A 27396-nucleotide genomic window follows, 5' to 3' on the forward strand; every position below is an offset into this window, starting at 1 on the left:
CTTGTCCATTTTTTGAATAAGTGTTCATTAAACGTTGCATATGAAATCGTATCAGTCAGTATTAGTGCTTGGTATATGTATCAGCAATGACTGAAGAGAGGATGTAGGTAAAGAGTTTTGTAATTTTGTTTCAGGGATTGCTTTAAGATTAAGTATGAGATGAAATGCGTCATGAAAGTTTTGGATATCTTACCTGAAAACCTTTTAAAAAACAAAATACGCACAAATGATAGACTTTAAAGGAATTTCTTTGTGAAGACTTCAGTTCAGGGCAAGAGTACTGCTGACTTCACTCATGTTATTGACCACAAGTTCTCAGGTACAATCATGAGGTGGTACTGAAATATGATTTTGGAGTTTCATACTTGTATTTTGAATTTGTCTGCTGTGTTCTAAGGATTGTATTTTCAAGACTTTGCAAATAAGAAATAGAAACTTAGGCGCTGGATATTTTCTGTTGCTTTTGAGATGCTTGCATGAACTAAGGGTTTTAAGAAAAAACAGTTGTTGTAGGATTCAGAAATCATGCGAACTGGTGTCAGTATTTTATATTATGGGCGTATTATAGGTGATACCAGTACTGGTGTTTGAATGCAAAGAATGGCCCTCCTTGCATGGTGGCTGGAGTCCAAGCCCTATTGAAATCAATGGAAATTCTTTAATGGGCTTTGGATCAGATCCTCTTTGAAGTGTAAGTGATAGTTTCTACTGTTACAAGGAAATGAAGAATGCTGCAACTGGATCTCAGCGGATAAAAAATGGGCTCCTTGGCTCTTTGTATTAACATTTTCCTCATAATGCCTGTACGAATGCAAGATATGTACTGCACTTACCATTAAGCCAGACTTTCAAATTAATTCTGTCCTCTTTCAGAAGATTCGTTTTCTTTGCAGTGTCAAAAATGCATCTGACTCTTTAGTTAAGGAAAAAAGTTTATCCTTTGTTACAAGTTATTTTTAATATGCTATTTAAAATTGAAATCTGAAGAGTCAAAGAGATTATCTTGGTACTTCGGGTTTTTAAAGTATTTTTTGGTTTATGTGTGTTCGTGGCTTTTTGGCCTTTACAGTAGCATAACAAAAGACAAAAACCAAACGTCAATTTTAGCAGCATCTTCATTGTGCTAAATGATGTTTTCGTGAGCATAAAAATAGCGTGTTTTTCTGAGGTTAATGACAGGATTAGTGATTTAGACTGGAAGAATAGGCCCATGTGGATTTGGACTCATTTGTGTAACAGATGTAGAGAACATGTATCAAAACAACATAGGGATGAAGGCAGATCATTCCTGTGCTTTGATGGCTGGATTAAATATTATGCTGTTTGAGAGCAGACATTAGAATTTACAAAAATTGCAGTTTCAGCCCTTATCTGCATTTGTGAGATAATCAGGCATGTGAAGAGTGACGTTTCTCTGGGATTTGTCAATATATATTGCAGGCATTTACATTGTGGAACTGGTAGTACTGAGCCCACAAAAAAAGAACAAGTAGGTCACTGTGGAATTACCCAATGCTGATTTCCAGTGACTCTTCTCTTGGGGCCATAGGGCCCTCTGGACTCAACTTTTTTTACTGGAGTTTCTTATTAAATAACAAATTCTGTCTTTTGGTCTTGGAAATTGTGTGATGTTAACCAAAATGAGCAACTGAGTGGACTAATACTTTTTTTTTTCCTTATATAAATCTTGGTGTGCTTTACAGCTACATGCCTGAAAGACCTTGTGTACTGAAGGGCAAATGCCGGGAAATAATGAAAAACTGTGTAGGGAGAAGAAAGCTTGTACAGATTGCTGGACAAAACTAACCTTTTGGAAGACTAGCATGAAGTTTTGTGTCCATGTAAAACATATGTGGGTTTTTTAGCATCCAAAAAGACACCACTTAAGAAATGTAATGAAACTATTAGTGGTTTGGGGTTTTTTTTCCCTGAAAGAAGGACTCTTAATTGGCACCGTCACTTGCTGATTTAACTGGTAAGAATATTTCTTCTAGAAATTAAAATATATAATTTCCTGAAATCTGCTTTGGAAATCTGAGAGATGCTACATAGTGCAGAATTAGGAAATCTCATCTCTAAATATAGAGGATGAGTGTATCCACTGGTATGATTTGATTGTGTAAGTAGAGCTTATACAGTTATGCAGCTTATAGGCTTATACAGCTTCAGTTCTCCTTCCATCTTTGTGCTTCAGTCCTGCATTTTTAAGTGAAATGGTTCATTAATGGTGTTTTCAGTGATTTTACTGAAAAGGTGAAAATAGCTATGCTGGTGACTTCGAGCATTGAGCACCTGTCTGTTCTTTCCCTAAAAACATTTATTCATCTCGGATGTATTTACTGTGAAAAGAATAAAACCTTTACCAGCTGGTGGGAGGTTTTTTTCCCCTTCATTGAGAGAGAGAAATTGTCATTTGGTTTAATATGTTTAGAAACAATAGAGGTCTCCAGAGTGTTGTCGTGCTCTTTTTCTGCTTTTGGTTTGCCTGATCTCGAGCAAAGGAACTTAAAGGAGGCTAATGTAAAGGATATACCATAGAAACCATACTTCGTTAACTTACTGACTTCAAACCTACATAAAAATGATGCAGGAATCATGATAGGAATGCTGATTACATTGTTTCATGGTTGTTGAAAAGTAAAGCCTGGGTTTCTGCAGCACTTTGTTTCAAAGTGCTTACCACTGGCAAAGGAGAGGTTGAAAGTCCCGGTGTGTGAGTTTAAGGTGTAGTAGGTGAATAAATTCAGAGACTAATTTAACTTCCTTTCAAACACCCAACTTGGCAGTTTATATTGCTGCATAACTATGTTAGTGTAATGCAAGGAAATTATAAATGAACCCAAATATGTCAAGGTATTTGTCACATTTTTGAGGCAGGGTATCAGCAGTCAAATAAGAATGTCACTTAAGGTATGATTTTTGTGATATTTTTTTTTTCCCATTCCTTTTGGAATATTTCATTTACACAGCTAGTCTTGTTGGGAGAAATTAATACTACCTGTTCACAAACTTAACTTTCAGATATTTGTGGTGGTATATTAGTGATTTGCTCTGGGGGGAAAATAAGTTTGTTTATAAATATTTATATTTATTTATATACTCCATAATATGTTCAGTTTGAGTAATCCAGATTAGTATTTCCTGTGCCAGTCTCACATAAGGCAGTAAATTCTCATGGATTGTGCAGTAGCACAGACAGGCAGCTACTGCAGAGAAAACATTCCTCGGGACATGAGGCATGAAAGGTATGCTGTTTGCTCCCTTGTAACACATTTTATGGTCTTACTGGAAAATACTTGTTGGCCATTTTAGGGAAATTATATATGATTTCAGATGTCAAAAATTATGGCATTCCTAATACAGAGATGGCGAATTATCAGACTATGAAGAACCATGCTTACGGTCCCAGACGGTATGGATCTGCTGGCATCTTGAGGTGTGAAGCTGCTATCACAGAAATTAGGATTTTGTTCCTGGCAGTTGTGTTGGAAAAAGTAGTTGCTCTCAGTTTTGTGGTTAGTGTGTCTATCAGTTTAGAGCCTAGGCCCTATAAAATTTATGTTAAGACTTTCTGAATCCCAGGATCTGAAAAGCAAATTGCACATCTAACTGGGAAGAAGCAAGGGAATGAACAGTATTTGGTTCTCTGTATATGTATAGATAACACTTGTTTTCTAGGTCATGGGAGCTTGCTGCTGCTGATACCTGTCTGGTTTTACTACATTGGGTCTTAGTTTTTCCCTTCTGTATAGGCTTCCTTTTCAACTTTAGAAGCTAAACAATGTATTGTTCCCCATTTCCCTCAAAAAATTGATATCACAGTGTTTAGTGTCCATCATTGCATTTCTCCACGCTTTTTGATGCTTATCCGTGTACAGATGTATGTATGCAAGTGTCATATTAGTGAAGTTTTGAGCTAGCTGAATTTTTTTTGTTGTAATTTTCTCCCTGGCTTTTGGCCATGTTGAAGGCTTTGTAAGCTGTAAGGCTTTTGCTTGTGTCTTTCGTTTCCTGTGTAGAGTTCATAGAGAATGTGTCAGGGTGAACAGCTGATGCCAAAAGCAAATTCTCTTTAGCATGTGCAACAGTGGATAAACAGTCTTCATCCCAGAGAATGTGCTAACACATCTATATATTTCTATACTGTTGCTGAAATGGGTTTCTGTATGCTGTTTCTGGATCATTGGTTTAGCTACTGGTTTTATGTGTGTGTATTTCTAAAAACGCTGCAGTTTAACAAAACCAATAGGTAAGAGGACATAACGTTCTTCAGGGCAGTGTCTGGCCTTGGTAGAGTTGTTACATTTAACACAAACACAACAGCCTCTCCTTTTTTTTTCTTTTTTTTTTCTTTCTTCTCTCCTACAAATAATTAGATAGCAGAAAAAAACCCCTATTTGCTGGATTTATGATATCCAGAAACTAATAAGGATGTGTCAGCTTTTCATGCAAAATCGGTGTGCCACGAGTCAGATGGTTTTTTGAGGGCACCCTCTCCTGCACATTCAGACCCTGATTTTCAAGTCTTCCTTGGTTTAGTCTTATTGTGAACAGCTTTATTTTTGTATTTAGTCTTATTTTTATGGCTTTTTGTAATTCATCTAAGATAGACATGAGGTTCACTGTGGATGAATGCCAGCTGGCTTCAATAACTGTTTAATAATTGGTATTTCTTTATTTGGGCACTTTAAATCTTCAGTAGAAAGTTGACAATGTTCCCCTTGCGTTTAGTTCTCATGTTTCATTCCATTGTGGCCATCCCTTTCCTTATTTAGGGATTTTCCAGGCCACCTCTTTACCTGCTGAAGATCATGCAATTTCTGTGTGGCAATTAAGGCAGATAGCTGCATGGAGGAGCATTTAGTAATCCAGTTACGGATTTTTTAACTTTATTTTTTCAATGCAGTTCATTGCTTGGAAAAAGGAAGCTCAAGCTGGGCACATTGCCACCAGGCATTTGTGGTTCATTAGAGTTTGAGAGCCATCGGCTCGGTAACCTTTCTTGTAGAGGTTTACTGGAACACTACATGAGCATGTTGAAATTGATGGGTAACATGTCATTTGCATGATTTAACAATTTTGTGTGTGATTTTTCTTTTCAGGGTGGATGACATTCCTCCAGGAATATCGCTGCTTCCTGATAATATTCTTCAGGTCCTCAGGCTCCAGTTACTGCAGTGTGTACAGAAAATGTCAGATGGACTAGAAGAGCAGCAGCAGGCTCTGTCACTTTTACTTGTGAAATTCTTTATCATCCTTTGCAGGTATTTGTTTTGATTGTTACCTCAACAAGGCTATTCAAGAAATCTTGATATAGCTTACAAATACAGATTCTAATGACACATACAATGTAATTTGACACCTCCTAGTAGAAACAGAAATGCCATTTCTCACAATCTTCAAAATAAAAGAAGGAATAAAAGAGAGGGAGGGAAGACATGCAATCATCTTCGTAATAATGTTTGCCATCAGAAATGGAATAAAAGGGGATTAGACACTAAATTCCTTGTAATTACATAGATATATCTATGGGAGTTCAAGATACGGTGTAACTGGTATGAGAAATACTTCTGAAAGAAACTGCACCCTCTTAACAAGAGCTTGATATGAAATCAGTGAGAGTGAGTTGTACAGGAAGAACTGTTTCACATTCTTAACATGCTTATAATTCCATAAACAGCTTAGGAAACTGATTTATTACCCTGTTAACGCAACTGGCTTCCTCCTGAAACTTACGCCTTATTTTGTAATTCTGTAGAAGCAGGTGAATAAACTGTTTTTAGGAATCTATTCCTCACTATTTCTTCAGCCTTGTATTGTAAACTGCATTAAGAGAGGAAGGAGATAAAATATAATTGGGAATCTTCTTTTCTGAGTATTTGAAGCAACTTTTTGTTCTTGAGTCTCTTGGCTCTCCTTACCCCTGAAACAATACAAAGGGCTGTAGGACAGTGTTTAAGCATCCTGGAATATTAAATATAAGCAGAGTAGATGGTGGTAATGTGTTTCTGAATTATAAGCTGTTGTCAGTCTTAATTGCTGAAAAGTTCTCCTTATGTCATCGCTTCAGTATCTGATCTTTGTGACTTGTCCTTAAAACTGAGGAATAACATGTCCCATGCTATTTCTTTGTTGTGTTCTAAAATAATTTTTCAGATGTTGTTTTCCTGGGGAGAATTTAAAGTGAATAAATGCTTTTAAGAAATATGTTTGCTAAAGTTCTAGGAAGTATATGTGCTAGTAGTATGGGAGAAGTGGAAGTTACTGTCTTTGTTATCAGATGTCATTTCTGAGCTTTCTATTTAGAGTATCCTGGGAATCTACTTAACCTCTGAAACCCCAAATTCTGGATAGAATTGGCCTACAGTGGAGTGACTCAGGCCTTTCTTTTCCTTCCTGTTAGAAGAAAACTTGTGAGCTCTGTTACTGTGACAGAAATAAACATTTAAGTACATGCAGTCTTTTGCAGAGTATTTTTGAAATGCTGATACACTTTTGTATGATTATAGATAGAATGCTAAAACAAACATTGTTTGAACTAGCCTCAAATGGTACACTGTGTCCATTTCTGTGGTTTTTATGTTGTCTTCATAGAAATTTGGCTAACGTGGAGGAGATTGGGATGTGTTCATACATTAACCATGTTATCACCATGACTACGTTATACATTCAACAGGTATGTGGTTAACAATTCTCATGTGTTGTTTTTGCCATCCAATACTTCCTGCTAGCCAATAAGTGTTGTGTAGGGAGCAGCTTGCGGGCTCAGAACTATTCTGGAGGGGATCAAGATTATTTTTCAAATTCTAGCAATCTTCTGACCAAAGCTTTCTTTTTTTTCCCTCAGTTAAAAAGCAAAACAAAAGAAAAAGAAGTGGCAGATCAGACCCCCATGGAGGAGTTTGTGAGACATGCCTTGGCTTTCTGTGAAAGTCTCTATGATCCATATCGAAACTGGAGGCAACAAATTGCAGGGTATGTGTGGACTAGGACAGGATTAGAAATACTGTGTTTTATGATAACATTAGATGAATAATATGTAAAATTTCTGACAGAACTACTGCTGCTTGATGTTAAATAAAGAGTAGTTACATTGTATATTCTTCTGTTGCATTGTACAACTGTTAGAATTGATAGACTTGAGCACTTGATACTATGTTTTAGGGTGTTGGGTTTTTTTCGCCCGAAGATACACTCCTTAGAATAGAATGAAATACTTTTTTCTACCAAAATTAATGTAATGAAGTAGGCATACTTGAAACTGAACTTCGTTGCCACCAAAGTTGTCAGAGTACTAATATATCCTATTCCTTTTAGTGGAAAGCTGAGTTGTGGGGCTTTTTAAAAGGTGGGAAATGGAGAGACAGGATATGTGAGCTTATACATAGTCTTGGATAGTTAATGTGTTCTTCTGTTGTGTGTACAAGGGCTGAAGTTGTTTGTTCTTTGCTGCTGTCATTCAGAATTGCTTTTCCTTCAGGTCCTCAGTTTTATTTCTATCAGGATCATTTTAGCAAATGCATCAAATGTTGAATCTGTGCATGCAAATAACTATAGGCATAGAGATCTCATATCTCATGTGACCTAGTCTTGTAAAACCTCAGGTCCGTTCTTGCAGCATACATTCTTTAGATTTAGTGCAGCATTTGTGCTAGCTCTGTGACTTGCATTTGTGCGGCAAGTCATTTGTCCAACTGCGTGCAAACAGAGCGGGGATCACGTGAGCTGTGTACTGTGGTTGCTGGAGTTTCTTTATAGCTCAAAATCTGCAGTGTGCCAGAATACTGCATAGATCGTAGTTTTCATAAGGCCGTTTATGGAAACAAAAGGTGATGTTGTCAATAGCATCTTGAATCATTGTGCGCCAAGTTTTAAGGACCGTGTAAGGATCGTAGATTCTGGTATTTTTGTGCAACGTGAGAATTCTGTTTTGTAAGACAGACGGTGAATTGACACCAGTTCTCACATATGGCCTACCAGTGTACTGTTAAGCTCTTCTCAGTTTTAGTGTAGGTAATGCCAGCACATCTCATGGTATCTTGGGTAGAGTATAAATACTCAAAGTCAGTGCATTACAACCAGTAAAAGGGGCAGAATTTGGCAGTGAATCGATAACAATCATGCTACAGAATAGTATTATGCTTTCTGAAACTGGATCTGATTTAAATATCTTTTAAAAAATATAATGTATTTACTGGCACTCTAGAAGTTAAAGCAGAATTAAATTTGAAGATATACCAAGAGGTATTTGGTTGTAACTGCTCAGCATGAAGGTTCTTCCATTGCTTCCTCCTTTCAAAAAACTAGCCCAGTTTTCTAAAGGGATGGAACAAGGAAGCCAAAAGGAATGGGGGATGGAGACCTGGTTGAATTAGGACAAAAGGAGTTATTGAGGATCACAGTGTAGATACGTTACATCTTTGAAAAGAAATTAGTAAGTGTATCAGTAGAACTATATCCCTTTAATTTGATGGTGCCCCACCCACACCTCCTCCCCATAATGAGCCCATCATGTTTTGTGCCCATTTCAAATTGCATGGTAAAGGAATTTTGCAGTCTAGCTGGTGGCTTAGTTAGAATAAGCAAGGAATAAATAACAGATTGCTGGCTATTTTTTTTTTTAACTAAACTGTAAAAGGTTAAGGTATTTCTAGGAGCTGAACAGTAAATATGGGATTAGCCGTGATACATTTTTTCAAGATGAAATACTACTTGATTTTTTTTTTTCCTTCTTTTTTTTTTTTTGATCCTGTAGGCAAAAGGTAACTCCTGATTTTTTGGCAGTCTTTTCTATTATGAAGTCATAAATAAGCAAGTCATAAACAAAGGTATCATGTCTAATTTCTTTGGTGTATCTTTTTTAATGTAATTGCAGACGTTTCCTTAGTACAGTTGAAAAGAGCAGACAGAAGTATAAACCAGCTTCCCTCACTGTTGAGTTTGTCCCTTTCTTTTACCGTAAGTATTATAAACAGCATGTTTAAAACTAGTCATCTTTGAAGGAGTGAATTCAGTGATTTCAAGTTCCTTTCCCCTAAGAATGCCTGATAAATGTAAAAGCCCCTTACTTGCTTTCTGAGACTGAGTGAAGTGGGTTGCTTTGTTTGCTATTTTTTTTCTTTAAGCATCATCATCTTGCCATTCTTACTCATCTTTGAAAGCCTGAGTTTTTTCAGACTTTCTTTCAATGCCTAACATGATTTTATAGGGTTGGTTCTGTGAATTGCCAACTTTCCCATTTATTAGGGTACATACAGTGATTGCACGTAAGATCCCTGTAGCAACTGTAATGATAACTTGCATGGAGAAATCATCTTAGGAAAGTGTTCATGCATTTTTGTCTCTTAATATGGCTTAACAGCTAGAGAGAAGGGAACTGTGCCATCCAACTAGCAAATGCTCCTTGGACTGTAGTTTGGGAAACTGCTCTGTTTTGTCTCTGCTTAAGTCATTAAATGTCGCGATGGCTACTTTAGAATTCATGTGTTCTTACAGATTGGCTGTGTGGAAAAGGAGGACTTATGTGGCCGTGTTCTATACTTGAATCTTGGGAAGGTGGGATGCCCAGCTAGTTTGCCAGTTTCGCACACCAAAGTGCTAGGGCCAACAGAATTGAAGCAGCTAGTGCCAACAGAACTTAAGCAGCAGGAATATTCTGAAGGGGCGGGGGTGTGACTGAAGTCAGCCCTTTTTGCAGTTGTTAACTTGGCTTTAATAGAAAATAGGAAGGTTCTGTTCCTAGAGCAGTAGCATTTATGAATTCGGTGTCTCTAGGTTTAAGTTGGATATTCCTTGTGTTCCTTGAGATTCCCTCTCTCTGTAATGTGAAATAGCCTAGTTCCCCAAAAGACCAAAATGCTGATGCCAGGAAAATGCCTTTATCTTTGTGCCAAAGCACTGGAAACCCACTCTAAAAGCTGCTGCTGAGGAATGTCATCTGCAGGTTCCCTCCTCCCCATTCAGTGCATTGCACTCTGGTTCCTCCTAAATCCCTGGAATATTATATACTGTGACTGAGCTACAAATGTACTAATTAGCTGGCAGATACTCATCTGCTGGTTGGCCAGCTGGCAGGAAAGACAGAAGAAGAAATTGCTGAGCATGTGCTTTAGACAACTGCCATGGCAGCACTTATTTGAGGCTTTTTTGGTCTACCCAGTGTAATGATTTATTCACAATCTGCTAGGTACTGCTCTTTTGAATTTGTTGGATGCTTCCCCAAAAGATTCAGAAGCTGTAAATCAAGAGAGTGGTGGGACTAGCAGACTAACAGTGTGATCATCTAAGCTTTCTTTCCTTTGAAGAACAAATTAAAAAAATACCTGTGCAATTTCCTTTCAAAACAGGTTTATATATTCAGTATATAGTCAGAAGTCTTACTTGCTGATAATTGGTAATTGTCTTAAAGGTTATAGTATCATTTTAATCAATATAACATTCTTGCATTTTCAGTTTCTACTAAAATCTCAGTTTTTACAAACCCAAGTCGTTATCAGTTCTATCTGATAAAGTTACTGAAAGTTTTATTGAAAGGTTAATTCCAAATAAAATAATCCTTTACAGTTTGTTGCAGCTACTTTGAGCCCAGTGTTATTGCTATAGCAACAATATCCAGGTTATATCTATTGCTAAGAAGAGTTCCTCAGGCTGTTTATAACTAATCAGATATGACATAAGAAGAGATGCAGCGTAATTAAAGACACTACTGCTAGAAAGGTTACAGACCTGCACAAGCAGCCCTAGGAAGTTTGGCTTAAAGGGGGCAAGCTCAGGGACTTTTTCGGAGCTACCTGCACTGCATATGGCAGTAGACTTTCTGTGCCAAAATTGCTCCAACCTTTGTCATTCTTGCTAACTGCTTGCATGTTAGCATGTCCTTCTATTTCTTATTAGTGTGGACAAAAAGGGCTCAATTTACATTATGAATCGGATCAACAGTTGTTGTATGTCTGTCGTTCTGTCAGCCTGCGTGAAAAGCTTTGTGCAAGCTGAAGGTCTAGCCTGTGAATTCCTGATAAATGTGGTCCTGTTGTGTTACTTTGATAATGCTGAAATTATTGTGTTTGTGTCTGATTTATTTAAAAGAAAGTGGAAATTACCTAGTTGAAATTTTGTTTAAAATTGCATGATGACAGGGAGCTTTGTTTATCATGTTATTTTTGGTAGGTTTTTTTTTAGAGGAAAAACTTTATCTAATTTAAATGACCAAAGTAAGGAATCCTTCTTTTTATTTAATCCAATCAGAATGCTTTCAAGAAAGTGAACATCTCAAGGAAAGCCTAAAATGTTGCCTGCTACATCTTTTTGGAGCTATTGTGGCTGGTGGCCAGGTAAGCATGTTCTAAACTCTTTTCAGTTGCTGAAGACTCCAAATGCCTGTTCATTGTTTAAGGCTTAGAAATATCCCATAACCCATAAATGAGAAGGATTTGTTATTGACTATGTATTGTTTGTTTGTCTTACAAAGTTTGGGGTCATTCTGTGCAATAGTATCTAAATGTGAAAAGCTAGGTCCTGATTTCAAATAACAGTAGAAATTTGCTGTCTACAATAACTACACGTTCATATGAACTTACTGTAATATTTCATATCATAAAGAAAAAATGTGGGGTTCCCACCTGCAAAGGTAGAAGTTTTGTTACCAACATGTGAAATACATTTAGCTTACTTCCCAGTGTTGGAGGTGGGCTGTTTCAGTAAGAGGCACAGAGCCTTTATAGCTTGGAAGCTGCTTAAAATCTTGGAAAGAATGTGAAGAAAAGGGTATATTCATCATCAGTAAAGCCAACATCCAGTCTCTTGCCTGGCTTCTTTAATATGCTACTTAGTCTGGTCACAAGCGAATGTTACTTCTGATGATCCAAAAGAGAGAGCGTTTTAAAATGTCAGGGAGCAGTAAAGCCAGGCATTGCTCCACCAGGAAAGGGAAGGCAAGCTGAGACTGAGCATGATGACCAGGCAGGTCATTTAAAAATTTTAAAGTATTGTGAATCTGTTTTTCGATCACTTTTTTTTTTTTTCCCCCATGGGTTTCAGAGGAATGCTCTTCAAGCAGTATCTCCTGCCACCGTGGAAGTCTTGATGCGTGTCTTAGCAGACTGTGACAACTGGGATGACAGGAACCCTGAGGAGGTGAGCAGGAAGGCAGAGCTGACTCTGAAGTGCCTGACAGAAGTTGTCCACATCCTTCTAACCAGCAGTTCTGACCAGCGGCAAGTGGAGACGAGTACAATATTGGAGAACTATTTCAAGCTGCTTAATTCGGACCACTCAGCTTTACCCAATCCGAGGCGATGCAGGCAATGGGAGAGCAGATTCATAGCACTACAGATTCAAATGCTGAGTGAGTACCCACTTGTGCAGTTCTTTTACATATCTCTTGATAATAACTCCGAAGCAAGTAATGACTGAACCGTGATAGTAGTATGACTGAATTTTCTACCAAAACATGTTCACTTGGCTTAGCAATTGAAAAATTTCAAACATTTCTTCATTGGCATTACTTTAGATGTATTCTTTTTTTAATCATTCGCTGCAAAAAAACCCAGAAGAAACCTGAGCAGATTGCTCTCATTTAACCGGTGTCAAGATTCACAGAGTGCCAGTCTCCATTAAAAAAAAAACAACAAAACTTTTACTAGGCAACAGGTAATACTCATAGCATCTTAATAATTGCAGAATAAGATGGTTCTATAATAATTTACCCGTGTGGTGGCTATTTTGTGATAGTTCACTTTTCAAATGATGTTATTATAAACAGTGGCCAAAAGTGATGGTCTGAAACACTTGGGTTTAAGTCACTGGATAAGAGCTCAGGATTTGGAGGTTTTTCCACTTTGATGTTCAGAAGGGGAAATATAAATAAAAGTATTTCTTTTCCTAAACTTCCAAAAAAACCGGGGCAGTAAAAAATGCTTATGGTATAAGGCTGCTGTGGACTGTAGAATGCAGAGTAGTTACTTGATGAGGAAGCAAGTGTTTGTGTGCTTTAAATAAAAAGCATGCTGCTTATGTACTCACAAATGGCAGTGACTTTAAACAGAGCCCCAGAGAAATCGCAGATACTCAGTAACTGAATTTTTTTCCAGATGCAGTAGGTTACATGATAATTTTTACAGCATCAAAATGTTTGGCTTTAGGCCTAGTGCTCTGTGCTTAAAATGCATGTTGTTCTTGGTCAAAGAATTCACAGCACATAGTTTGTTGTATAACTTCCCCCTCCCCCCCATGTTTATTATGTACTGTGCAGAAAAAAACAAGTTTGATGGATTTGGGAAGTGTTTTGTCTTTTGTCTTTGATGCCAGTTCTGATTTAATTTTATAGATACCATCACAGCCATGTTGGACTGCACAGACAGGCCTGTTCTGCAGGCAATTTTCCTTAACAGTAACTGCTTTGAGCATCTCATTCGACTGTTGCAGAACTGCAAGGTAAATTTTCCCTTATCAGGATATTTTTAATAAAACATGTGGTTTAATATTGTAGGTATATTAATTACCTATATATATTTTTCCTGAATTTGATAAAATTTTATCATGTCTGCATACTGGAAGTAAACTTTGGATTAGTTAGAGCCACTAATGCCATGAAAGGTCTGAAAGATCCAAGTTGCTCTAAAAAAGTTGGGTTTTTTTCTTTTTTTTGCTTTCCCCCCACTAATGAAGTAGAGGTGTTTCTTGTCTGTCTTGTCATTAAAACAATGAATGCTTATTTTGAGCAAAATACCTTTGTAGATCCTGCTCAGTCTGTAAAAGCTGTTAAGGGTGTTACTGGAGCCGATTCCCGGCCCCTCCCCCCCCCCCCCTCCTTTTTTTGGTGTTTGGGTTTTTTTTTTTTTTGTTGCTGGTTTGGTGTTTGGGTTTTTTTTTATTGCTGGTTTGGTGTTTGGTTTTTTATTTTATTTTATTTTATCCTGTCACTGGATTGCTAGGAAGTCACTTACAACTGCTGCCAGACGGAGGTCTGAATTCTGATTTCAGAGGCATATTTTTCTACTTTAAAAAAACCTTACTGGTGTGCCTTTGTGTTTCAAAATATTTGAGTCTTGTGTAGCTGGCATAAAACATGAGCTCAAGCTGTTACAAATGTTCTTTGATTGTTCATCTCCTTCTATACAGGATTTAGTGTTTACTTAGATGTTGTGTTTTCATCTCAGTTCCAGATGGTCATAATTTGCGAGCTAGTGTCTTCCACCGATTGCTTTGTAGATTTCATTTTTTCCTGTGCCAGAGAACATAGATGTGATATAACTCTGTGGAATATTGTGTTTCTTTTGGTGATATGTTGGTGACGTTACTATTTTGAGCTCTTCTAGTAGTAGATAATTTAATGCTAGCTACGGTATGCAGTTTGATTCAAATCCATTTATATTTTGGATTAGAACGTATTTCAGTGCAGTGATATATTAAAATACATGTGTTTGGTTTATCTCTTAACTGTAGTTATGAGTGGCAGAATGCCAACTGACTTGGTGTTTTGAATGGTGTTTGTAGTTTCTTACCTCCCCCTGAAAACACATTGTTTGACCTTTCCATTCTCCTCTTCTGTTTGGGAATCTGTGCCTATTTTTGTACTGACCTTGTACTCCATAAGAAATTTCTTTTTTAGTTTCTTATTAAATGATCAAGCAGTGTCATGTTTACCTGTTCATGGAGACTCTTGCTATGTTCCTACTCTCATATAAACAAGTGATGGGATTTAAGAAAGCAGGAACAGCTACTCTATTTTTGCAGCTTGCTGCTTTTATTTTTATTTTGCCTGTATGTCAGTCATAAGGTACCCTCTTCAGAGGGTTTTTTCCTGTGATACAGTCTCACATATTACTGTGATTGATTGGATATTATTACGGACAGTTTGCTATATAGTGGGGTTTTTAACCGTTCACAGTCAAAATACCCCCAAGGATGAGAAGTGGGAAGAGGGTGGAGACTGGGAAGGTGTATATTTGCGTTTTCCAATATACTGTATCTCTGTTGTTTTTCAAAGCCGAAGAGCAGAGGTGAATTTAGCTGTGGAATATTTTTCTGTATTAGCTGAGGGTGGAGACCCTATTTCTGGATCTTTTTTCTTTACCTATGAAAATCTTGCTACTGGCTTCACCAGCGAGCTGTGTAAAGCATGTTGTGCAGCGCTGCAGATAGTGGGAGAGCCTGTACGTAATCTGAAGGTCAGAATGGGAGTTGGAGCTTGCAAATCGGAAGTGCAAGAAATTTCCATGGAGAGGAGGCATAAAGAAAATCCATGTAACTGTTTCTGCTATGGATAACCCAAAGAACTTAGGGTATTGAAGGCCATACTTCTAGTCATACTTCGTAGTCATCTGCGTTCAAGAGTGTTCTAAAATTTAAATCTTTTGTTTCATCTTTGCTGGTTTTAAAGGCTTATAGGCAAACTCTCTTCACTTAATTATGCTCTAGGGTTAGAAATCTGCACAAAAGCTTTTCAGAACTGCTGGGTTAAGTTTTGATGATCTAAAAGTTGCTTTTTTGCCTGTGACATCTGAAAAGAGGGACTGCACTTTAGAGATATCAGGCGGTGGTTGTTCTATACTGAATCATTTAACAAGCTGCTTTGTCGGTCCTAAATCTCAAACTGTCGAAGAGACTTTTGAGCAAAGCACAATGACCTGTAGCAGTATGCCTGGTTAAAAAACCATAATATTTATTTTAAATAGAAGAATTTATTACAAGATCCACATGTTTTTAGGATCTATTTCCATTTTACATGTGTTATCAGAATTGAAGTAACCCATGTGGAAAATTTGATGGTGGTTTTTGCATGTCTGCATTTGCTTCTGTTTAATGTTCTTATTTCCACTTGTTAATGTTATAACCTTCTGAGGCATATTATAGCTATTCTGCAGTGTTAAGTGCTCTTGACTCTGGTGTAGCTTTCCAAATGACCTGTGTTTCTAACTATGTGCTTTCACACCTATGTAAGTCAAAGTAATATCTTGAGCGTTGTCCTTCTGTTTGCCCCGATTTATAGAAGTTGATTTCTCAGGTCGTTCGTCTTTAGAAAGACTGCCTAGGAGATAATGGAATAAAATGTATGATGAAAAAGAGACCACCACAAATGCTTAGTTTTTACCCACTAAAGGAACCTATTGGAGTTGTTTTTGTTTTGTTTAGTGTTGTTTTGTCTTTTGGTTTTTTTTTTTTGAGGGAGGACTTTAATTTAAAGATTTTGATCAGAAAGGTTTTTAAACACCTCAATAGAATCTAAAAACAGAAGATAAATTTTTGTCCTGATTAGGTGACAGCTAAACTTTGCACACAAAGTGACTGCAGTCAATTATAAATTTGAGGTGAGCTTTAAACCTGCAAATTCAGGAACTAACCAGGCATCTGGCTGCTATTCACAGAGCAGTTTCTTAGCTGAAGATGCAGTATAGGTGTATGTTTAATTTTAAGCTATTTACAACCTCTCTGGTTCTTAGGATGATGGCAGAGGTATTTTACCCTTCTTCCTGTCCTAATGACTGTGTGTCCCAGAAATTCTGCTACTGTTGCTGTTTGAAGATTAAAATATTCTGTTTTGGTATCTTCAGTCTTCACCTAGGATGAATCATAAGTGGAAAATGGTGAAAAATTCGTATTCATTTCTTTGCTGATGCCCCACTGTTGTGTCTCTTTGAATTTTTGAGAACCTCCTGTCTTGTTGCATATTTTAAATGAAATGACAGTTGCTAAGCCAGTGACCAGTATAAGTTCAAGATAGGTCCATTTCCTTGTCTTGGCAATCACATATTTTCATTTAATGTGGAGGGCGAAAGCAATTACTATTTAGCAAAAATACGTTGTAATCTTCAATACTGTAAGAATTAACGGAAGGCTAATATTAATGGAGGATTGTCTCTCACTAGTGTGAGAACTTTTTTATCTTTTTTTTTTCCTTTTTATCTTTTTTCTTCTTTTTCTCTTCCTTTTTTTTTTTTTTAATGTGAAATACAAATCCAAGGCAGCTTTCAAGGGTTTGGCTGCTGGTAACTGTTTAATGCAATTATTTCCATTATTCTTGTCTCTGTTTCTAACAGCTGTTTTTAAATGCTAACAATAAAGTGGCAGACAAGAGTGAGAAAGACCTTGCCAACAAATTACTGACAGAAATGAATGAGGACCAGGTACCTACCTAACCTGTTTTTTGCTTCAGTTCAAGTCAAGACACAATCACAGGAAAACTGATTCCTGTGCTTCACCTTAACCATCCTCTTTAAGCCTTCTGCGGCAAGAGGAACTTGTGTTGCTACACACATCAGTATTTCTTGTCTCTGGAAAATAATTTTTCTGTATAAAAGATTGAATTCAATCTCAGTTTTATTAATCTGCTTCAAATTGCAGATATTTGCAATACATTGAGTCTCAGTTATGCTTCTTTTAAGGAAAAGGTGAAGTACATGAATGAAATAGAAATAAATTCTATCAACGTGGTGGTGATTTTTTTTTTCCTTTCCTTCCTTTTCCTCTTTTTTGCTTCTTTGTCTCAGCACTGTGGTGTTTTGGATTCTGGGGCCTTGTTTGTGAATCTCAATGGTTGTATTTGATGTCCTGATTTTTTGCTTGTCATCAAGAACAGATGTTCACAAAACAATGGACAGGCTGAATCAGGGAGGTAGGAATAGCCTGTTGTTTTAATTTTCCCAAAATATTGTGGGAAGTTCAATATGTAAATTGTTGTCGCATTGATTTTATAGTAGAATGATTTGTTCTGAGTAAAAATGTAAAGAAACACTAAATACAAGGTATGGTAATCTATGTATTGTGCTTCTAACTAACAGCTTTGACTTCTTTTAGAAACTCAGTGTAACACTCTAACCGCATGCAAATGTTTCTTCACATCTAACACTATCTTCTGATTCTTGATACTTTATTTGCAAAGTGTTTGATACAGTATTTCAGAGATGATGAAACAGAGTATGTTTGTTTGCACAGTTTGGCTAATTGGGTTCACTGATGGATGCAAAATAGTACTCCAACGTTTTTGCCCTTAAAACCACCATAGAAATACCAATTTAAATGAGAATTATATACCCCCCCCTACTCTCAGAAGATGACTTAGATTGGAAGATTATGTTAATCAATATGATAAGGCTATGGGTGAGGCAGCCACCTACTGTGCTGGTGTGACTTATCTCTTATAATTTATGTGTGTGTTATGTTGGCATGTAGGGACTTGGATGGAAAAGAAAACACTTTACAAGAACTGCAGGTGCGCTTGTCCAGCAGCACATACACACATACTGAAAGAGGCTTCCTAACTTGTTTTCCTCCCTCCCTCTTGAGGTTGTCCATTAGACGCATGAGGAAAACCTGTTTGTCCATCAGAATATTTGAAGTGCAATGTGTGTTGTGAATGCTTCTCTCCTCTGGAAGTATGTGGTTAGTTGTCTACTGTTATGTGATTCCTTGTAGGCCATGGGGTTATAACATTTGGACTGGTGGGGAGATGATTTTTGAAGCATGTTAGCAAACTCTTGGTTTCCTTCCTGGCAGGAGGGCACAGTATAGATTTTTGGAGCTGAACTGTCCTTATGCATTTGTGTGTAACTTTTTTACCTACTAATTTCAGGTGTTTCAGGGACACCTAGACTGCTTGGCAGTATCAACCATTCAAGCCCTCACAGCAGTAATGCACAAGTCTCCAGCTGCTAAGGTAACGGTATTATATATGCAGAGGTCTGTTTGCTGTAAGCTTGTTGATCTTGCTTCTAGTTAGTGTTTTTATCACAATATCTTGATAAACCTTGCCAATGAAGATGAGCAGATGGTGTTGACGCACTCCTGCCAGATAGGAATAGCTGATTAGCGTCCCTTATCCCTTTATATGTGTCTAATGACTGGACACTGAGCCATCTTTCTATCAAAACTGCAAGACCAGACAGTTATTGACAGTTGCAACCTCTGTAAAGGAAGTACATCATTACTTGTCCCATGAGTATGTGGGGTACAGTTAATGGATATTGGCAGGAATTGTCAGGCAGGAGCTTGTGTTGTAGTTTTATCATGGCTTTAAACTAACTTGGGATGGTATTGCCATCCAAATGGTCTTGTTGTTCCCCTGCCTGTCCTTTGTAGTTATTGTGGTTTGATAAACGGATAGGTTGTGGTTAGTTTGTGAATCTGACTGGAAGCTAAGGCTACAGAAAAATAGTGTATTTGCTCTTTGATTACTGAGTTCATTAGAGTCACCCTGTGGTTGAATGATTCCCTAGTCTTGGCACAGGGAAAGGGTTGTGGATGCACAGTGGAGACTAAAGGAAGAGTGGGAGTCATTCAGTTTGGTTGCCACTTGCAATACAGTCTGCATGATAAGTGACAGGCTCAGTTATGCTCCTCCAGAGCATTACTCAGAGTGCTTATTTTTCCACTGACTCTGGAAAGCCTGGGAAGAGTTTTGCTGGAGGTGGAGACTGGCTGTGATTCACAAAGGGTCAGTAAAGTTTTCGGTTTTACCTCCACTGCAACATAATGTATTTTTTCTTTCCATGTTTACTTAAGCAATCATCTCACTTCTGTTGACAGATCGATCCTTAAAAAAAAAATCCAACAAAACCCCTCCAGCTTCATTTCAGTGCAAAGTACAGCTGGGAAAAGAGTATCCATCCAAGAGTGTGATATGTTGGCTGTTAACTAACTAAACCATAAATGGATGCTAGTTTGGATTTTTCTACTTGACTTTTTTTTTTTTTTCTTCATGTAAAACCAATTTATTTTCAAAAAACTTCTCTGGAACACTTCTCTAGTTTTTGAAGTGTTTAGGATGGGTGGCTTTTAATCAAGCTCATCGAGGAAAAACTTTCACTCAGAAATTAATATCTGAATACTTGTAATTCTCAGGGGAATCCCTTCATTTCATGCTATAGCTTGCATTAAAAAATGAAGCTATTAGTATTTTGTGGTAGAATTATCACGTTGATTATACACAAGCAATTATATTCTTGTATAGGTAGTTACTAAAATGTAACTTTGATCTTTTGTTTCTCTGCATGCTGCAGGGAGATCCTTCTCATCTGCAGTGTGCTGGAGATAGCACAATGGACATACCAAAAAGAGTCTTCTGGCCTGCAAAACATTATTCTGGCATTCCAATTTTTTTGTGTCTAATATTGTGTTAAATTAGAACCTGCTGCAGTAGACAAGCAAATCTTGTCAATTTTATTTGTTAGTGAGACTGGGATTTTTATCCTCAGGAGGTCTTCAAGGAGAGGATTGGTTATGCACACATATATGAGGTACTAAAATCGCTGGGTCAACCCTCACGGGAATTGCTGGAAGAACTCATGAATATGGTGAGATGTGCTTGCTTTGAGTGCTGAAATGCTTATATCTCTTCAACAGTATTTCTATCCCTATTTTATCATATTTTATGTCTGAGTTTTCTGCTGTTTTTCAGGCTGTTGAAGGTGACCACATGGCTGTTGGGATACTAGGCATTAGTAATGTCCAGCCCTTATTGCTGCTTATCCAGTGGCTTCCAGAACTAGAATCACATGACCTGCAGATTTTCATCTCAAATTGGTTGAGGCGAATCTGCTGCATTAACAGACAGAGTCGTGCCACATGTGTCAATGCAAACATGGTCATCCGTATCATTGAGACACTAAATTCCCACTCTGTACTCCATTGTACTTGTGCAGAGAACCTGATTGCCCTTTTGGGGTCTTTGGGGAGCCAGTCGATGGGCTCAGAAGAACTGCTTCAACTAATACGGCTCCTGAGGACTGAGGAACCAAAACAAGCTCACCCTTACGCTGTTCCAGTGATGCGAGCCATTCTAGCAATGGCCCGGAAGCAGGGCATGGCTAGTGCCTTGCAGTATTTCAACTTGTACCACAGCATGGCCGGAATTGCTGTTCCATCAATTCATAAGTGGCCAGGCTCTGCATTTTCTTTCAACGCTTGGCTCTGTCTTGACCAGGACCGGGTGGACCCTAGCGCAACTAGCAAAAGCGGCAAGAGAAAGCAACTCTATAGGTATAGTTTCTATAACTACTTCAGCAGCACAAATCTAGGTCGTTTGTTCCCTGTGGCATATGGTACCCTATGACATGTGGTACTTCTGCTTATCTTCATAGAATGCAATGTATAATGCTTGGTTTGTGAAAGGGAGTAGTTTGATCTGTCACCAGAGCCAGGCTGTTACAGGAATAAGCATGATTTTTCTCCAGTATAATGCTCTGTTGTCTACAGTTTCAGTATCCATAACTACAAATTGTGTTAAAGTTCATAGCTTAAACAAACAAAATATAAGAAACCCCCACCCCAGAACAGAACAGCCTTCTCACTACGTCTTGTAAAAGTAATGAGATCTGTTTTCTATAGGAGAGCACAGTGAAAAGGGCACTTTCATTTGCTTACATAGTAGACATTAACATGGCTGGTTCTTGGTATAATTTAACTTTCTGGGTACTAACCTTCAGCAGCAAACAAAATGCAGAATGGGGGAATACTCGTTGAAGGATCTCCTGCTCATTTCAATCCATTTTACTGCACTGCAGTTTCAGGGGAAATATTGAAGAATGTAGCTCTCGTTGTAACAGAATTAGTATTTTCCAAACCCTTGTGTTTTAGAGTGTTACTTCTATTTATGAGTAACCATGGTGGCAGGTGGAGACCCTTTTGGATTCCATGGCTGCCCTGTGTATTTGCGTAGTGCAGCCCTGATGAAGGGTGCCGCCTGATGAACTGCCACAACACACTTTCTAGGGTTTGTCAGTGTGACCCGCTAATGATCTTAAGTAGACTGTAGTTCTAGAAAACCAATGTGGAATTGCACTAAAGAAAAAAAGCTGTAATTGTATTTCAGTGTGATGATATACCAATAACTGACTGGTTTTCTACCATTTTATGTATGATTTTAAAGACATTATTCTAGTTTTGGGAAACTGAAACAGTAGTGTATTGAAATTAATACAAAAAAGCAGATGTTTAAAATTGCAGTTTCAACTTGAAATGTTAAACACATACCTGAACCAAAATAATTAAAAATTATCTGGCTGCTATGTTTTATGGTGTTTGATTGTGAGACAGCTTATGTCTGTTGAGGTTGTTTATCACATTCATGCTTTCCGAGTGTATTTGTGCTTTATATCAATAGATGCAGATATTAGTACAGTAGTTAAGGCATCCACTTGGATTAACGGTGCCTAAGGGTATGTAGCAGGTTTGATAGCCGTTCATAATTTATATTATTTTGTTTTGGTATTCAAGTGCTTAAAAAATGAAAGGTTTCTCAAGGCAAACTTGTGCTTGCAGGGCTGATTTGTAGATAGCTGCTTACAGCTGATTTTCTTCATTATATGAGTGAAGCAAGATATATAAGAATGACTACATTTGAATCTGGCACTAAGGCAAGGTTCTTTTTGATAGATAGTCACAGGTAAAAAAAATCACAGATGACACATTGTCTTACAGTTTTAATGCAGATTTAGGTATAAAATTAAACATTGAACTTTCTGCATTTTCCAGAAGAGTTATTTCATGTGCTGTTTTGGTGTTTACAAAAAATAAAAATCTGTGTATGACACTATGATGTGAAAGGAAGGAAATGGAGAAAACAGATCTACTAACTGTAATAGTAACGTCATGAATCTGCAATAGTAGTAGCTTTACCAGGGGCTGATGGCCACAACTTAATTGACAGAAAGTGGCACTGGTTGCGGGCCAGTCTGTTTTTTATTACAATATTGTACTTTCAGAGATTGCAGCAGGAAGGACTTTGCTTAAGCTGTGTGGGTCAGACTTGAAGCATTACTTGTTGGGACTGAGGTTATGTTTTCATGTAAAAGATGGATGGTTACAAGCTGCTTTGAGAGCTTTGTGGATCACCTTTGGCCTGCCTGTCCTGTGCCTTGGGGTCCCTTCCTTGAGGCAGTTCTTTGTCTTGGTGTTTTTTTTTGTTTTTTTTTTTTGGAACAAGAACAACAGCCAGTCAAATAGTAAATATTGGACCAGTGACAAACGGCTTAAGTTGGTTCTCTCCTTAATGAACGTACTCTTAGATGATTTCCAATAGTTTTGATGAAGTAAGTGATTGTGTGTCTTGTTGTCTCTTTATGCAGCTTTTTTACAGGAAGCGGTATGGGTTTTGAAGCATTTATTACGTGCTCTGGGGTACTGGTGGTTGCAGTTTGCACAAAGAGGGAATATGCAACGGTGATGCTACCTGACCATTGTTTTTTTGATTCTCTCTGGGTAAGATCTGATACTGAAAAACATTTTGTTTAGGGTTGTACTGTTAGCTCAAAAGTCAGTTTTTTGGTTGTTTTACAAATGGTCTGTTTTGTCATATTAGATCTGTTCTAATGTAATGAATGATCTCCATCTTGAATAGCGCAAGCAGTTTCCATGTAGAACAGTGGTTGATTGAGCTGAATTATGCCTATGTTATTAGGCATTTGTTACAGATAAGCTGGTTACAGGACAGTACTTAGAGATTTTTTTTTTTTAACCTGCAGACTTTTTTATATTAAATTATAACAAGCATACGTGGCTGTGGTGCATGTGAATGAACAAAATATGCTACTGTTTCTGCTTTGCCCTTTTCTGTTCCCATACTTAAGGACTGATGTGCATTATCATAAAAGAGCTGTATCTGTTTCTCTTCAAAAACCTGTTTATGTGTAAACCACTTTAAAATAGAAGCAGCTGATAGGTGGTCTTTTCTTCTTCTTGATGCTTTTGGATTTATTGTCTGAAGTGGTTTCCTCACCAGATTAGTAGAGAAGGAAGCTAAATATTTCCATACAGTCATTTCACTGCTTTGTACTAATGACTGAATTCTTTTATATCACTTAACCAGCACAACATAACTATTGTTCACATGCCTGGAAAGAGGCCCTTTGGTCAGAGCCTTGTGTACATCTACGTCAATGGACAGCAGAAAGTCTCTGCCCCACTTCGATTCCCTGCCATGAATGAAGTAAGTTCACCTCCTGAGTCATACCCCTGTTGTGATGAGCTCTCATGGAACAATGAGAACATAGTTGCCTTTTCTAATTTGGAAATTTATAAGAGTTTAAGATGGCTTAGCCTATTGCTAATAAGCTTCTGTTCAACTTTGGACAGTATCCAGAGTATCAATTATATAATTAAGCATTAATTAATGCTTGTTTAGTCATCTCAATTTTAAAACAAAACAAATAAAAAACACCAACTTGATTAGATTGTGGGTGTTTCCTCAAAATAATTACCTGAGTGTACTGACATAATTTGAATGAAATGTAATAAATCACAGCTCTCCCTGTAGGATTGGTGTGACAGTACCCAGTGAGGAATATTCACAGTTGTTTTCAGCAGTAACTTTTCTTACTGGTATTTTCTCTATGTTCCCTTAATATGCTAATCTTACACCTGCTTTATTAGCTGGATAAGCAGGTTAATCTAATAATTTCAAGTGTGTACACAATTAGCCTAAAAAACCACACCAGCCATCAGAATGAATATGTGTCATGTTTGGTTTACTTTGTAAGCATTGTCCATTCTTTTTGTGGAACAAATCCTTTTTAAACAGGGCTACAACACTAAACGTTCTTCCCTCTTTTGTAAGTTCTAATTTGATACTTGTTTAATATGTTGAGTGAATACTTAAATTGGACACAGTCATAGTAAAATCAGTATAACGCTTAAAAAATGTGATTAAATGTAATTTCAATTGCAAGATAAAACTCTGGATTTTGGCCCATTTGTAGAGTAAGCACTGTAAACATCAAGGTAGCTAAAAGCAAGAGAAGTAAGCTTCCCATGAGAGCATCTATTTGAGTGAAATAACTGATACAAGAAATGTGCAGTAGCAGATATGCTGGGCTAGTATTTTGATATGTAATCCAGAAGAGGAGTGTTTACCAGGGTATCCAGAGCACCATCCTTCCTGCCTCTGCTCCTGCCACAGGTGACACAACAGCTGAGGTAACCAAATTGCTCTTAATTGGAGCAAGGGCACTCTACTCTTGTGGAAGATATATGCTCTTTTTTTTGGCCTACTGTGCTGTGCTGTACCGGGGCATGCTGGAATTTGTTGCTCTCAATTTAGTTGGTTTAGTTCAGGTTTGCCAGAGAGAGTCTTCAGATTTACTTTGTAAACTGTGAAAAAAGGAAGTTAGATTTACAGTATGTGTTTTGGTTTTTTTTCTTCCATGTGTGACTCTTCAGTCTTTTACTTCTTGCTGCATTGGTTCAGCTGGTCAAAGAACAACAACTCCTCCTCCATCTCAGATACCAGATCCGCCTTTTTCCTCCCCTGTTATGCCCCATCGGACATCACTTGGGGGCATTCTCTCTACAGGAGGTTGGGGTGGGATGCTTGGAAAGCCAGAGCTCATCACCAAGATGATCTCAGCAGGGACTCAGGACAGTGAATGGGGATGTCCGACATCTTTGGAGGGCCAACTTGGATCAGTTATAATCTTTCATGAAGCACTACAACCTCCTCAGGTGAAAGCATTGTATTTAGCAGGTAAGTGGTGATTGTACTAGTTTTAGTGGCATAAAAGGAATGAGTTATGGAAAAGACCCCACTGAGCTTTGCTCTACACAGACACATAATGAAGAAGTTACAAACCAGAAGAGCTGAAGAGCTGACCTAAGTGAGAGGGCCTTGTAACAAACAAGCTTAAAAATGGAATAAACAGTTTTTTATTTTAAGTATTTTCATTATAAGTGTTGTTTAAAATGTTATGTTTGCATGAGCTCATCTATTTATTTTATGTACAGAACTGCCAAAATCAAAATGTTAGGTAGTATTTTCACTTGTAATTTTTACTTTTTTGCTACAGTTTTCCTACATGTGAATTTACAGTTAACTCTTTAAAGTATTACTCTTGTTTTGATAGGGTACTTCAAAATTGATTTATGCTTGAGGATTTCTCCACAAGAATCAGTTAATAATTAAGGGGCCATTTAAAAAAATACTCTGATAAGCTATGTCTTACAATTCAAGGTGTTTAAGGTATTAAATTCCATCATGAATTGAGCTTGTTAAAGATGAGCATAAAAACACTTCTGTCATCTAAGGGAAATATTTTGTATTACTAAACAAAATTATTTTGAAAATTAGTCATTTTCTGGACATTTGGGCTTGATGACAAAGGGATTGTTGACAAATATGAGATAGGCATTTGTGAAGTCAGAAACTTTAGAGCTGTTTGAATGTATAGAAAACCACCTGTTTGTATAGTTGTAGCTTTTTATCCACCTCTTTGTATAGTTGTAGCTTTTTATCCACCTCTTTGTATAGTTGTAGCTTTTTATCAAGAATGTATTTCTTTTTAAGCAGACCCTATGGAATGAATGATTTAAGTCATAGAGACTACTTCAAAGCATGTCTCAAATAGGTATGGTTCAGAGTGTCCTATTTGTTGTTGCAACAAAGTATAGTAGTATAAAATTTGTGATGGTCATCATCAATATCCAGTGGACTCCTAAATATTTACGTTATAAATATATTTTTTTTTTCATAGGTCCAAACTGTTTAACTCCATGGAAGTCTCAAGAAGCTGAAGTAGCAGACCTTCCCAGTAAGGTGCTGCTTCATTATACACCAAAGGTATGAAACAATACATAATTTCTCTTTGATTACACAGTGTGCAGTAACTTCACAGTATGTTCTAGACAGTCTTTTTTTTTTTTTCCTTTGCTGTTGCTGTTCCATAGAACAGGTGACCTTGCCATCTTTATGCTGTGGTTATTATGGGAAGATAAGGAGCAGCGAGAGCTTTCTTAAACTATAGTCCTGTGCAGAGATAGTAGGTTTTACTCTTGGCAAAAGGGCAGAATTACCTTGTACAATTGTGAATGTCAAATCTGAGATAACATTATATGATGTTCCAATGGTTCCAAATTAAATACTTTAATATCAACACAGTGGCACTAACTTCCTGAAATATATAATGTGTATCATTCAGAAATCTGAAGTGTTGGAGGATCTGTAACTTGTTTCCTAAATGATGTTGTAGCCTCTTCATTTGTTTAACAGGCCTGCAGAAACCCAATTTGTCTTGACCTGTCTGCAAATCTTTTACATGGAAGACTAACTGGAAACAAAGTAGTTAACTGGGACATCAAGGTAAATGCATACCGAGGAAGCAGAATCTGACGTAAATGACAGTGGTTGTGTGTGTTCACCTAACTTTTGGAATGCTGCAAGTTGTTATCATAATGCAAAATACAGCATGGTTTTGTAATGAGAATTAATGGGTTAATGCCGTAGCTGGAGTACTGTTACATTACATCTATTGAGAATTTACAAGGGCTAGCTACTGCTCTTAATGTCATAGATAATGCATTAAGATGTTTTGGGGTAGCTGACTACTCTTCATCATCTGTTCAATGCACGTTGTGTATTGAAAGCATTTGGTCATCTCTAGGGGATTCTGTCATGGTTTTCTTACAGTCTTAAAC

General features: G+C 37.4%; 1 protein-coding gene across 8 annotated transcripts in view; it reads left to right on the top strand.

The window, feature by feature from the left end:
* The window catches only part of NBEAL1 (neurobeachin like 1), an 89238-nt gene that overhangs the window by 19346 nt on the left and 42496 nt on the right, over positions 1-27396 (top strand). For 5 of the 8 annotated variants that reach the window (XR_005105991.1, XM_037398763.1, XM_037398761.1 and 2 more), the window contains exons 4-19: positions 5103-5264; positions 6595-6676; positions 6848-6975; positions 8876-8958; positions 11245-11330; positions 12037-12343; positions 13325-13431; positions 17037-17123; positions 18569-18652; positions 20190-20288; positions 20393-20973; positions 23061-23193; positions 23801-23920; positions 25150-25453; positions 26457-26542; positions 26972-27061. Coding sequence is in view for 7 of the 8 variants with exons in the window: in XM_037398763.1 (XP_037254660.1) it covers positions 5103-5264; positions 6595-6676; positions 6848-6975; positions 8876-8958; positions 11245-11330; positions 12037-12343; positions 13325-13431; positions 17037-17123; positions 18569-18652; positions 20190-20288; positions 20393-20973; positions 23061-23193; positions 23801-23920; positions 25150-25453; positions 26457-26542; positions 26972-27061 (2539 nt within the window). In the remaining variant the exon portion in view is untranslated. Of the gene's footprint in view, positions 1-5102; positions 5265-6594; positions 6677-6847; positions 6976-8875; positions 8959-11244; positions 11331-12036; positions 12344-13324; positions 13432-17036; positions 17124-18568; positions 18653-20189; positions 20289-20392; positions 20974-23060; positions 23194-23800; positions 23921-25149; positions 25454-26456; positions 26543-26971; positions 27062-27396 lie in introns of those variants that run through there. The other 3 variants (XM_037398765.1, XM_037398766.1, XM_037398767.1) reach the window with 2 other exon arrangements.

This window comes from Falco rusticolus, chromosome 8 (assembly GCF_015220075.1).
Source record: "Falco rusticolus isolate bFalRus1 chromosome 8, bFalRus1.pri, whole genome shotgun sequence".
Taxonomy (NCBI): Eukaryota; Metazoa; Chordata; class Aves; order Falconiformes; family Falconidae; genus Falco; species Falco rusticolus.